Below are 13,792 nucleotides of genomic sequence, written 5' to 3' on the forward strand. Positions count from 1 at the left end.
CATTCCAGTGCCACATAGTGATAGAACTATTTGAGAATAGTTTGTAGGAATAAGGATAGATAGGGATGAAGTCAATTTACTAAGCAGCATAAATAATACAATTCAGAATCCAAGTCACACAGCCTTTGTAAGAGGTTTAACTGATGGGGTTGGGGAAAGACTTCAAAAAGTTATGCTTTCCTTAGAAATCAAGGTGGGACTCAACACTGGTGTTATGATAAGTAATTTAGAAGATGTTAAAAATTAACTCCTACAGGGCTGGCAGTGTAGCTTAGTAATTGAGCACTTGCCTAGCATGCCCAAGGCCCTGGGTTCATACCCAGCACCACACACACACACAAAAAAAAAAAAAAAAAAAAAAAAAACAACAAACAAACAAATTTCTCCTGCACTCTACTTAAATATGAGTGAAATAGAATGGGCAATATTTTTGTTAATCATGGAAGTGCACCAAAGGAATCACACAAAGTCATTTCTGCTTCATCTCAGATCAGGTAACAGCAAAATATGAAATATACCATTCCATTGAGACAATATCACTGTTAAAATTATTTCTAAAAGTTAAGAATTTCCCCCATTATTTATAAATTGCCACTGTCTGATTAAAATGAAAAAAGAAAGAAAAGTAAGCTTTAAGCAAAGCATGGTAGAATGCAAAAAGAGGAAATTTTAAAAATATGCAGTCCACATTCAACATTAGCATCATGAGAAAGAATGTTATAAATATAAATTTATAGAATCGACTTCTATTTCACAAGTCTTATCTATCCTTTTAGTAATGCATATGAGAAAGCAGCATTTAAAAGAGTGAGTGGAGATGGGCGTGGTGGTGCACACCTGTAATCCTAGCGCCTTGGGAGGCTGAGGCAGGAGGATCTAGAGTTCAAAGCCAGCCTCAAGCAAGTGTGCAAAGCCCTAAGCTACTTAGTGAGAACCTGCCTCTAAATAAAATACAAAAAAGGGCTGGGGAATGTGACTCAGTGGTTAATTGCCCCTGAGTTCAATTCCCAGTACCAAATAAGTAAATAAACAAACAAATAGATAAGTGGTTTATAGGTATAAAATTAAATCATTCCTACTGAATGAAGACTAAAGAGAATACATAATAAATGATCACAGCTGGGGAGGTAGCTTGGTAATGTAGTGCTTGCCTAGCATACCCAAGGACCTGGATTCAATCCTCACCATTTCCAAAAAGAAAAGAAAGAAAAAAATGAATGAATAGTTCCTTTGTTTAGTAAATGTTATTTACATTATTATTTGTTATTTTAAAAATAACAAAATATTAATAAAGAGGTGCCTTTATTTAGTATATTACATATCTTAACATAATTGGAGACATTTACAAAACTCTGTGCCTATGTTTCAGTGTGTTAGGATGGATTATAGGATTGACTCACCTGAAGAAGATTGGGGTCTCCTTTAGTTTCACCTAAATCCTGTGGAACTAGAAGAGGCTCATTTTTCTCACAACTCTCCTGGCTGATGAGCGTGTCTGCATAGTTGGGCTGAGGGAATATCAGGTGGCTCTTCCTGGAGTCTGCAGTGAGGGAGACCTCATGGGAATAGGTCTGAAGGAATGCCTGCATCCCATCCATGCCTACAAATTGTGGTACAGACACTTCACCAAACCTGCTACTTGCAGCATGAAGTAGGCGATTCATGTGCCAGCGTCGTAGCCTGAGTGCCAACAGCAAAATGACAAAGGCAAGGAAGACACAGGAGACAGCAGCCACTGCCACCACCAAGTAGAGGGTGAGGTCTGAACCATCAGGGTCGGTAGTCCTGATGCTGCCCAGATCTGCCAGGACATCAGGGATGCTGTCAGCCACAGCTATGGTGAGTGTGACAGAGGCTGACAGAGGGGGCTGGCCATGGTCCTGGACAGTCACCACAAGACTCTGCTTCAGCACATCTCTATCCAGCAGGGCCCGTGCTGTGCGCACCTCACCAGTATGCAGCCCCACTGAGAAGAGCCCTGGTTCACTGGCCTTGAGCAAGCGGTAGGACAGCCAGGCATTCTGTCCTGAGTCTCTGTCCACTGCCACCACTTTGGTCACCAGATATCCAGGCTCTGCTGAACGGGGAGCCAGCTCCACACCAGTAGAACCATCAGTGGGGAGGGCAGGATACAGGATTTCAGGAATGTTGTCATTCTGATCCAGCACAAACAGGCTCAGAGATACATTGCTGCTGAGTGGAGGGTTCCCACTGTCCCTGGCTGTCACCAGTAGCTTCAAGTGTTGGAGCTGCTCATAATCAAAGGAGCACAGTGCATACAGGACACCAGTGTTGGAGTTGATGGAGACATAGGAGGACAAAGTTTTCTCCTGGATGGTGTCCTCTGCCAGAGAGTAGGTGACATGGGCATTCTCACCACTGTCAGGGTCCTGGGCTGTCATGGATAAGATGGATGCTCCTCTGGGGTTGTTTTCCAGAATGTAGGCAGAATAGGATGCATGTGTGAAGGTGGGTGGATTATCATTGATGTCCATCACCTGCAGTGAGATATGAGTCTCTGTAGACAGAGGAGGACTTCCCTGGTCAGTGGCAGTTATCGTAATGTTATATTCTGAAACTTCTTCCCTGTCCAGAGTTCTATGTATCAAGAGTTGATAGTAATTTCCATAGGTCTTTTCAAGCCTGAATGGCAGATTATCCAGAATAGAACAAGTGACAAATCCATTCTCTCCTGAGTCACCATCATGCACATTGAAAACTGCAATTACTGTACCTGGAGAAGAGGTTTCTTGGATTGAGCTGGTGAGAGAGGTAACCGTGACTTCTGGAGCATTGTCATTTACGTCCAAAACGGTCACCAGTACCTTACTTCTGGCTCGGAGACCAGGTCCATCATGAGCTTCTACATCTATGTCATAAAATCCAGAGTCCTCATAATCTAGATCCCCCAATATTATTATGTCCCCTGTCAGAGAATTCAACTGAAATAGCTGGGATATTTTGTCTCTTACGTTTCGGAAAGAATAAGTCACTTCCCCGTTGGTTCCTTCATCAGGATCAGTGGCTTTTATGGTGAGTAGGCGGGTACCCACAGGCAAGTTCTCCTGAACACTTATGTGGTACTCCGGTTGAGTGAATACAGGAGCATTATCATTGATGTCCAAAAGTATTACATGAATACTGGCAGTACCAGAGCGGATTGGGTCACCTCCGTCAAAGGCAGTAAGAACGAGGTGGAGAACCGCCTCTTCCTCGCGATCTAGGGCCTGCTCCAGCACCAACTCCGGGTACTTAATTCCATCTGCCCCACTTTGCACATCCAGAGAGAAGTGAACATTCGAGCTGAGCTGATAACCTTGCAAGGAATTTACTCCCACATCCGGATCAAAAGCCTCAGGCAGAGGAAATCGTGCTCCAGGATTTTCATTTTCAGCAACTTTTATTTCCCTCTGCTCTGTTCCAAAGGTGGGCGAGTTATCATTAACATCGATTATTTCCACTTCTATTCCAAAAATCTTTGCTTTGTCCTCTAGGAAAATTTCCAGGTTTGCCATACACTTTGGAGATCTGTCACAGAGCTGCTCCCGGTCTATCCTGCCAGCGGTGACCAAGCTGCCGCTTCTCGGGTTCAGAGCAAAGAGCTGAGTTTTACCTCTGGAGACGACGCGGACTCCGCGCTCCGTGAGCTTCCGAGGCTCCAGCCCCAGGTCCTTGGCAATGTGGCCCACCGCAGAGCCTTTCTCCAGCTCCTCAGGCACCGAGTAGCGGATCTGTTCCGCCGGTATTTGCCACAGGGCCCCCAGGAGAATGCAGATACAAATCAGTCCGCTGGAGTCTGGTGGATAAAGGTTAGCCGCCATTACAGCCCCGCTGCGGAATTGCCCCGGCTTGGGTATTCTCTCTTGGAGGCCTGACAGTCCTACGATCTGTTGGTTCTAAGATAATGCACTTCCACCTTGGATGCTGGAGTTCTGGAGGGTCCAGTCTGAAGCTACCCTACAGCCCCAGAACCAGTTCTTTGTACTGCGGAAATCTTGTTCCAATTAAATTCTGTCTTTCCCCCCCGATTGTTGAACAGCGACACTCAGAGTCCTAACCTGTTATTGCAATTTATTCCAGATAAAAGTATCCACTTTTATACACCTTTTCCATTCCTATTTCTCCCAGGGAGAATAAAAGCCAAATTCCGGTTGTTTAATTTGCAATTAAAATCCAGGAATAACCCAAAGCTTCCTCTACAATAAGATTTATAAAGTTATTTATTTTCTTAGAGAAATAATGTGTTGAGTTTGAGGGCAAAGAATGCTTTTACCTCTTCTTAGTTTTCGCATTCTTCATCCCTGTAGTCCATTTTCAGGACAGTGTATTGTGTGAGGGACATGTTCATTTCTCCCAGGAACAAGGGTGGATTTGAAAAGTGGAGGAAAGCTATAGATGAAAAGACAGTGGCCCCAGAACTTGGAGATCCAGCTGTAGTCCCTAACTATGTGGAACCAAGTTTCCTCACTTGAGTTCAACCTTTCAAATCGGGGCAACTTTTCAATTCCTTTACAAGAAAATTCCTGTTGTTCAAGAGACAGTCTTATTCCTGTGCAAAGGGGCTGGTCAAAAATGATTCTATGATTTTTTAAAAAAATATTTTTTTTAGTTGTCGATGGATCTTTATTTATCCAATTATATTAGAATTGAATCCAGTGCCTCACATGTGCTAGGCAAGTGCTCTACCATTGAGCTACAGCCCCAGCCCCTGATTCTATGTTTTAAAAGAGAATTTGCTTGTTAATTTTGTATACAGGAGCTTCTAGGCCACAAGTATGCTTGTGACTGTCCTGTTCACAGTGTGTCCTCAACCTTCAGAACAGCAACTTGCATAGAGTAAACACCCAACAAATATTTTTCAGTGTTTTGTGAATGAATTACTCATGCAAAGTAAAGCCTCAAATAAGGGGTCAATAACCCTGATGTTAGAAAAAACAAGAGGAGTAAAAAGAAAAGTTAAACTTTACTGTAAAGAAAAGATAATAGTTCAGTGATTTTTTTGTATAAGACATCCAGTAGTCTTATTTTATCATTACCAATGGTATTATTTGACCATCATTTCTGTTTCTTATAGCCTTGATCTTAAAAATAACCAGCAAAGGTAATACTTTAGTAGTTACATATGAACTATTATTGTATATTTTATAGTTTTATTGAGTAACTTGAGATAAAATGTCACCATTCTTTGAGGTTATTCTCACTTCAAAATTAGCACATAAAAATGACTCAAATTGGGAGCATTGGGAATGTACTCCATGGTCAAGCACTTGCCTAGAATGAATAAAGATCTGGGTTTGATTCCCAGCACCAGAAAAATAGAGAATTGTTATATTTTAATGAGACACAAAATTCTATTAACTATACAGAATCTTAAAATCTTCAGACTTTGAGTGAGTAGATTAAAGGTATTTTTCACAGTCCTTAAGTTAATGAGAAGTAGGAGATTAAAATGAGATGTTTTGGAAATAAATTTGATTATATGCATAAAAATCTATAACTACTTATAAATTTGACTCAATTCTTAAAAATTTATATTAAATAAATAATAAGAATAGAGAAAATGCTTTATAAATAAATGTCATTCACATTCCTTCTTATAATAGTAATAAAGTATAAAAGTATAAGCAGCATTAAAACAAAGAATAGTTAAGAAAATGATGAAATATCCTAGAGTGAAAGTGTTAGTGGGAATAATATTGATCCAAAGTTAGTGATTCAAATGTAAAATATGACAGTGTTTACTACTTGTGATAATACAAGTGCTAATTACAAGCTTAATTATTGGAAGGCTGCATTAAACAAATGTTTCAGCAAAAAGGTAAACAACTAGAATGTAGTTGATGAAGATGAAGGTAAACTTTAATTCGGGCAGAAAGATCTGTAGACCTATTAATAAAGGTTAAGCATAAACTTAAGAATAGTTTCAAAGATTAACTAAGAAAGTGCACTGTTATTACTAAGGGTGTTGATATATAGGAAACAGCTCCCTAGCAAGAGTTGCCAACCGCAGAGAAATGCCAACAATAAAGACTGAAAATTAGTACTCAGGTAATTTTACACAATGAAAGAACTCATCTCTATCTTTTCGTCTATGCCTCATATTCTGCAGACAATCTCCTCTTGTGATACCATCACCAGAACCATGAAAATTGGCCAAAATTAATTATGCACAATGGAGAAGCAAATACAGTATATAAAAATGTAGACAGGTTTACGGAAACTTACCTGAGAGGAAAAAGAAGAATCATAGGAGAGTTTAAGGTCTTCATTATTGGCACAACCAGCTATAGAAGGGTTATCACATAGAAGATCCTGAGGAGGAGCCACTTCCGGTGTTATGTTAAGAAAATTAAACTCTGTATTTGCAGAATGCGAGGCAACGCATAGATTGTAGGAATAGGGCATAGTCCCCTCGCTGTAGTTGGAGGGAACCACAGGTCCAGACTTGGAGCTGAGACCAGACTGAAAACAACCCCAGGAAGCAGAACTGAAGGAGTGTCTCAGGCGCAGAGCAATAGCTAGAATCACCGCCAGAAGGAACAGCACAGAAATCAAGGCCAAGGCCAACACCAGGTAAAACTGCAGCTCAGACTGGGGGTCAGTGGGCAGAGGGTCATCGCTGAGGTCTGGCAAGACCTCTTGCAGGCTATCCGCGAAGATCAGGTGCAGCGTGGCAGTGGCGGAAAGGGGTGGCTGTCCACCATCACGCACAGCAACCAGTAGGCGCTGGCGAGTCGAATCCCTGTCGCCCAAGGCACGCGCTGTGCGCACCTCTCCAGTGCGCAGCCCCAGGCTGAAGAGTCCGGGATCGCTGGCCTGCAGCACGTGGTAGGATAGCCAGGCATTGTGTCCCGAGTCCGCGTCCACCGCCACCACCTTGGTGACCAGGTAGCCGGGCTCCGCGGCGCGCGGCACAGTGTCGAAGAGCGCTGAGCCATCGGGAGCGAGCGCGGGGTAGAGCACCCGTGGCGCGTTGTCGTTGCGGTCTCCTACCAACACGCGCAGGCTCACGTTGGCGCTGAGAGCTGGTGAGCCATGGTCTCGCGCTTGCAGCGTCAGCTGGAAGACGCGTAGCTGCTCGTGGTCGAAGGCTCGCTGCGCGAACACCACCCCACTATGTGCGCTCACGGACACATAGGACGACAGTACCTGAGGCTCCAGGTCGCTGGCCATGATGGAGTAGGAGACTTGGCCATTGGTGCCCAAGTCCGGGTCGTAGGCACTGACCTGAGCGATGGAGGCTCCAGGTGGGTTGTTCTCAGCTATATGGACCGTGTAGGAAGCCTGCTGGAAAACCGGCGCATTGTCATTGATGTCCGCGATGTAGAGGGTGACGCTTGCTGTGGAGAAAAGGGATGGCTTGCCCCTGTCGTTGGCTGTGATGGTAACATTGTACTCTGCGGTCTCTTCCCGGTTTAGGGCCCTGTCAATTACCAGCTTGTAATAATTCTTGGAAGTGGATTCTAATTTAAAGGGAACCTCTTCCTGAATATAGCAGGTCACCAGACCATTTTGCCCAGAATCCCGGTCTCGCACCCTAATGAGGGCTATTATGGTTCCAAGGTTTGAGTCCTCTGGAATCTGGTTAGAAAAGGACATAAATGTCACCTCTGGGGCATTGTCATTTTCATCAACAACTTCAATCTGAACATTACAATGAGCTGTGTGCACCCCTCCATCCTTGGCTTCCACACCCAACACGTATCTATTTCTTTCTTCAAAGTCCAATGTACCGTTAGTTGTGATATCGCCCGTATTTGGATTGAGATGGAAAATGAGGCTAGCACTTGTAGGAGCATTGAGGAAGGCATAGGTGATCTCTGCATTAATGCCTTCGTCCTGATCTGTGGCCATCACTCGCAGCACGGAAGTTCCCTGGGGCACATTTTCTTTGAGACTAACTCTGTATATGTCCTGGCTGAACACCGGAGCATTATCGTTGGCGTCAGTGACTTTGATCCGAATCTGGGTGGTGCTGCTTAGAGGCGGTTCCCCACCATCGATGGCGGTTAGGATTAAGCGATGGGAGTTCTGATGTTCCCTGTCTAGAGGTTTTTCCAGCAACAATTCTGGATATTTACTTTCATCCGGACTTTCTTTTGTCGACAAAGAGAAGTATTCATTGGAGCTGATAGTATATATCTTCAGTGAGTTACTTTCTACATCTGCATCTTGTGCAGAATCCAGAGGGAATTTTACCCCTGGTAATGCTGACTCACAAATTTCTAATTCAATCTCTTTTGCAATGAAACATGGTGCATTGTCATTAATATCTTGGATATCAATAATCACGTGGAAAATATTCATTGGGTTCTCAATGACTGATTCGAATTCCAGTGCACACTCAGATTTTCTCCCGCAAATCTTCTCTCTATCTATCCTGCCGCTCACTAACAAGTCCCCACTCTCTGCACTAACACTGAAATAATCCTCTGCACTAACCCGCAGTTTTCGAGCTGGCAACTCCTGGACACTGAGCCCCAGATCCTTGGCGAGGTTCCCCACTCGAGAGCCCTTGGCCAGCTCCTCTGGAATTGAGTATCGAATGGGCTGGGAGATGGCCCCGCAGAACAAAGACAGCAGGAAGGGAAACAGTACCTGACTTCGCATTGTATCAGTTTCTCTGGCATTCCTCTGCATTTCTTGATCTCTCCAGGAAGCTTCTTTTCAAGGTTTCTCTGGGATATATTTTTAAAAGGCAATGACAGCACCCTAGACTTTCGTGATTCGAAGATAAGACCATTTACTGGGCTCTTGAGAGTGCACTGGAGCAGCGACTGCTTTCTGATATGCGCTGAATAAAACGGAAAGCACTGGCTTGACTCTCCTGCAGAAATTAGAACTGTTCTCTTCCCTTTGGTCGACAGCGGCGCCTGGAGGTCATTTTGGATAACTGCGTATCGCCCAGCTATTTATCCTCAGAGTACATTTCCCCCTCTATATGCCTTGTCTTTTAATTTGCTTGAAAAAACTAAATATTCATATTTTCCTTTAAATTTTCTTGTTTTTCACAATCTCACAAATGTCTTCATCATTTTACAGTCTTCTTTTTTTTGCTTTGAAAGGCATAAATCATTCCCCTCCCCCCGTTTTTGGGTGTAAAAATATCTTCAGTGATTTTACTATATGGTATTTATGAACTCAGACATGACTGGTGTATCCAAACAAGTTAAAGGATTTAATATACATTTTTAGTGGACTATGATCCTTACCTTTCTTCAAATTCATAGGAATAACTTCTCTTATTTAGTATCTTAATTTCTCCATATATACTCCATTAGTCTAGTAACACTTTTTCAAAGACTAGGTTTTGGGGGAAAAAAAAGGAGTAAAGGTTCAAAGGTTCTAGAATTATTTTAATGTATTTTTCTTATTTTTAAAATATAACATTCCTAGTAAAGTAGACAAGAACCTGATATTTTATTAAAGGGACCAGTTAATATTTGGGCACACACATGCTTTTACAATAATCATTCTTGTATAAGCCATATATGCTTTTTTTTAAAGAGAGAGAGAGAGAGAGAGAGAGAGAGAGAGAGAGAGAGAGAGAGAGAGAGAATTTTTTAAATATTTATTTATTTTTTTAGTTTTCAGCGGACACAACATCTTTGTTTGTATGTGGTGCTGAGGATTGAACCCGGGCCACATGCATGCCAGGTGAGCACACTACTCCTTGAGCCACATCCCCAGCCCAAGCCATATATGTTTTTATGAGACCAGTATTTTCATATATATCAATGCATGTGCAACTGCAATTCTTGGCTCATCAGTTTACACCATTAATGAATAAAATGGATTTGACTTGATCACTGGTAATTCCTGGATAGATACTGAAGATTCTTAGATACTCTATTTTAGAATTTATCCTGGTCCTGCATAATTCAGAGAAGCAAATCCCTTTATTTCAAATACATTATCAACTTAGATGCTGCTATAATTTGAAGGTGTTCCACAAATTTTATGTGTTAGAAATGTAATTCCCAAATCCAACTGTTAATTTTATTTTGAGGTTGGATCTCTGAGTGGTGATTGAGTCATGAATGGATTATTAGGTTATCACATGAGTGACTTTATGACAAAAGCACCTACCTCTGTGAATTGATGACCTCTGCCATGTCATTACCCTATAAGAAGGCTCTCATCAGATGCTAAGCAGATGATGGCACCATTCTCTTGGATATCCTAGACTCTGGAACCATCAACTAAACAAATATCTGTTTTTATAAATTTCCCAGTCTCAGGTATTTTGTTACAGCAACAAACAATGGATTAAGATGCCAACTAAACAGTTATTCTACTATTTTGCAGTGCTCATCTAATACTCCAGTCAAAATAGACTATTATCTGCTTTCCTAACACAAGTTTTCTCTAGTTCATGCCTTTATATAATCTGTTCCTTTTATAATGTATTTTCCTCCTTTTCTTTCTAGTGAATTTTGCCTGTCCTTCAAAAAATCCTTTCTATTGAAAATAGTGTGTCGGAGACTTTTTCATTGTCTACACACAAGTAAGGAAATTCATATGCTCAGTGTATTTTCAGGATACACCTGAAAATACACTATGCTTCATAGTAGGCTATGCTTCATATGAAATTTGTAGAAAATTCTCTTTGAGCCTATAAATTTCCCCTGGAAATAGCCACTAAATATTTTTTATCCTTACTATAAAGATGTTCCCTAAAAAGATGCCAAGGTTAGTGACTTGTTAATTCTGTGATGTGTTTGAATATCTGAGTGAGAATATACCTTTCTCTGCTTAAAGATATTTTCTTCAGGCTCTGTTGTCTCACACGAACTAATCACCTAATATGCTTTTCCTAATATGCTGAGGGAGAGATTTGTCCTTTGAGATCTAAGTAAATATATTTTGGTCCAGTTTTGAATACCCACTTATGATAACATGAGTGAAAAAATTTCATAAATTTCAAAATGCATCAACGATTTTTGGCTCAACAGAGTTGTACAGCATGATTAGCACTCCTAATCCATTATTGAAATGGATGGTCTGGAAGTCTCTTGCAGAGACTGAAACATATCTTTGCTTTTTAAAGCCCTTCTCAATGAGGAAAAATATTATTCTGAGGCTCATAACAATTTAGGCCTCAAATTAGGTGAAACTTTTTACCTTCAAGCAAAAGTCTGGAATCAATATGAGTCCCTCGCTATATATATATATATATATATATATATATATATATATATATATATATATATATATATATATATACACACATACATACACACACACACATCCTTGAATACTTGAGGTGAAAAAGAGTGTGATATGGTTTGGAAGAAGTCAAACATAATTTTAAGTTTTATATATACATATCTTAACTTGTTTGTATTTATAAAATTTTTAATTTGTTTGTGTGAGTCAGGATAGGTTTTGTTGATAGGAATGACACACTTCAGATCACAGTGATTTTAAAATGTAAAAAGTGGCTATTACTCAGGAGGCTAAGGCAGGAGGATCTCAAGTTCAAGGCCAGCCCAGGCAACAATAATGTGTACTCAGTGGTAGAGCATTTGCTTAGTGTGTGAAAGGTCCTGGGGTTCAATCTTCAGAATGGAAATAAATAAATAATAATACAAAATGTAAAAAAGGGTTTAATTAAGTATTAGAGTATGTGTTTTGGAAGAGCCAAAGCCCTGGATTTGATTCCTATCATAAGGCCTGTTTACCACAAGTATAAGGACCAGATCAATATAGATCAATATTAGGACACAGGTAGAAGAACCAGCCATAATTTCATTTCATTTCCTTCCTTCCTTCCTTCCTTCCTTCCTTCCTTCCTTCCTTCCTTCCTTCCTCCCTCCCTCCCTCCCTCCCTCCCTCCCTCCCTCCCTCCCTCTGTCATTCCTTTTCCTTTTCCTTTTCTTCTTCCAGTGCTGGGAATTGAACCCAAGGCTTAGGCCACACTAGGCAAACATTCTCCCACTGAGTTTCACCCCTAGTTCTTGCAGCTAAAGTTTCAAAGTGTAGCTTAGTGATCTGGATATTCTGACAATGGCAATTAGAGCTTCCTCCAAGAAGTGACATATGGTATTGCCACTCACAGAATATTAGCCAAAACTAATCACCTAGACCTACTTAGTCATAATCCTCCCATACCCATCCCATAGACTCAGAAGAAGAAAAGGACAAATATTTAGACAACAGAACTAATGACTACCTCATTGATTTATTTCTCAAATAAATGTGTGTTAAAACGTTGGCATAATTGTTCTTCATACTATTCAAAGAAAGAAATAACTCACCACAAGTAGCTTGGAGTCTCCTTTGGCTTCAAGCAAATCTTGGGATACCAGGAGAGGCTCGCCTTTCTCACAGCTCTCCTGGCTGATGAGTGTGTCTGCATAGTTGGGTTGGGGGAAGATAAGTTGACTTTTCCTTGAGTCTGTGGTGAGGGAGACCTCTTGGGAATATGTCTGCAGTAAAGCATGCACTCTATCCACACCCACAAAGTGTGAAGTAGGCATGCTCACCAGCCCATCTCCTGAAGCCTGGAGTAGGTGTGATGAGCGCCAGCGCCAAAGTCTGAGCACCAGCAGCATGATGACAAAGGCAAGGAAGACACAGGAGACGGTAGCCACTGACACCACCAGGTAGAATGTAAGGTCTGAATCATCAGGACTGGTGGTGGTCCTGATGCTGCCCAGGTCTGCCAGGACATCAGAGATGCTGTCTGCCACTACTATTGTGAGTGTGACTGTGGCTGAAAGAGAAGGCTGGCCATGATCCTGCACAATCACTACAAGACTCTGCTTGAGAGCATCCCTATCCAGTAGGGCTCTTGCTGTACGTACCTCTCCAGTGTGCAGCCCCACCACAAAGAGCCCTGGCTCACTGGCCTTGAGCAGGCGATAGGACAGCCAGGCATTCTGGCCCGAATCTCTGTCCACTGCCACCACTTTGGTCACCAGGTATCCAGGCTCTGCAGAGCGGGGCGTCAGCTCCACACCAGTGGAGCTATCTGTAGGGAGGGAGGGGTACAGGATTTCAGGGATGTTGTCATTCTGGTCCAGCACGAACAGGTTCAAGGATACATTGCTTCTTAGTGGAGGATCCCCATTGTCGCTGGCTGTCACCAGTAGCTGCATATCTCTAAATTCTTCATAATCAAAGGAGTGCAGTGCATACAGGACACCAGTGTTAGAGTTGATGGTGATATAGGAAGACAACGGTGACCCTTGGAGGGTATCCCCAGTCAATGAATAAGTGATGCGGGCATTGTTGTCGCTGTCTGGGTCCTGAGCAGTAACAGAGAAGATGGAAGCTCCTCTAGGGTTGTTTTCGGGAATGTAGGCAGAAAAGGAAGCATGAGTGAAGACAGGTGGGTTGTCATTGATGTCTGCCACATGAAGAGTGAGGTGGACTTCTGTGGACAGAGGTGGATTTCCCTCATCTGTGGCTCTCAGAGTGATATTATATTCAGACACTTGTTCACGATCTAGAGATTTGGCTGTCACTAAGCGGTAATACTGGTCTATTGATTTTTCTAAATTAAATGGCAGATTTCCCAGGACAAAAACTGTGACTTGTCCATTCTGTCCAGAATCTCGGTCATGGACATTGATAAGAGCAATTTCTCTCCCAGCTGTAGCCTCTTCTGGAACTGAGTCTGTGAGGGAAGTGATTGTAAATTCTGGGGCATTGTCATTCACATCTAGAACTGTGACTAGAATCTTGGTTCTTGAAATAAGACCTGGTCCATCTTGTGCTTCAATTTTAATTTCATAAAATGTAGTATCCTCATAGTCCAGACTTCTTAATATTGATATGTCTCCAG

General features: G+C 42.0%; 1 protein-coding gene across 1 annotated transcript; it reads right to left on the bottom strand.

Annotated features, from left to right (window-relative positions):
• Positions 1-1,373: 1,373 nt before the first annotated feature.
• On the bottom strand, positions 1,374-3,821 carry LOC131424790 (protocadherin gamma-A4-like). The gene has a single exon (XM_058584382.1). It carries the CDS (start codon positions 3,819-3,821, stop codon positions 1,374-1,376), a length of 2,448 nt encoding a protein of 815 aa, XP_058440365.1.
• Between the last annotated feature and the right edge of the window lie 9,971 nt (positions 3,822-13,792).

This window comes from Marmota monax, unplaced genomic scaffold (assembly GCF_021218885.2).
Source record: "Marmota monax isolate L192 unplaced genomic scaffold, Marmota_monax_Labrador192_F-V1.1 WCK01_AAM20220418_F8-fsc00006, whole genome shotgun sequence".
Classification (NCBI taxonomy): Eukaryota; Metazoa; Chordata; class Mammalia; order Rodentia; family Sciuridae; genus Marmota; species Marmota monax.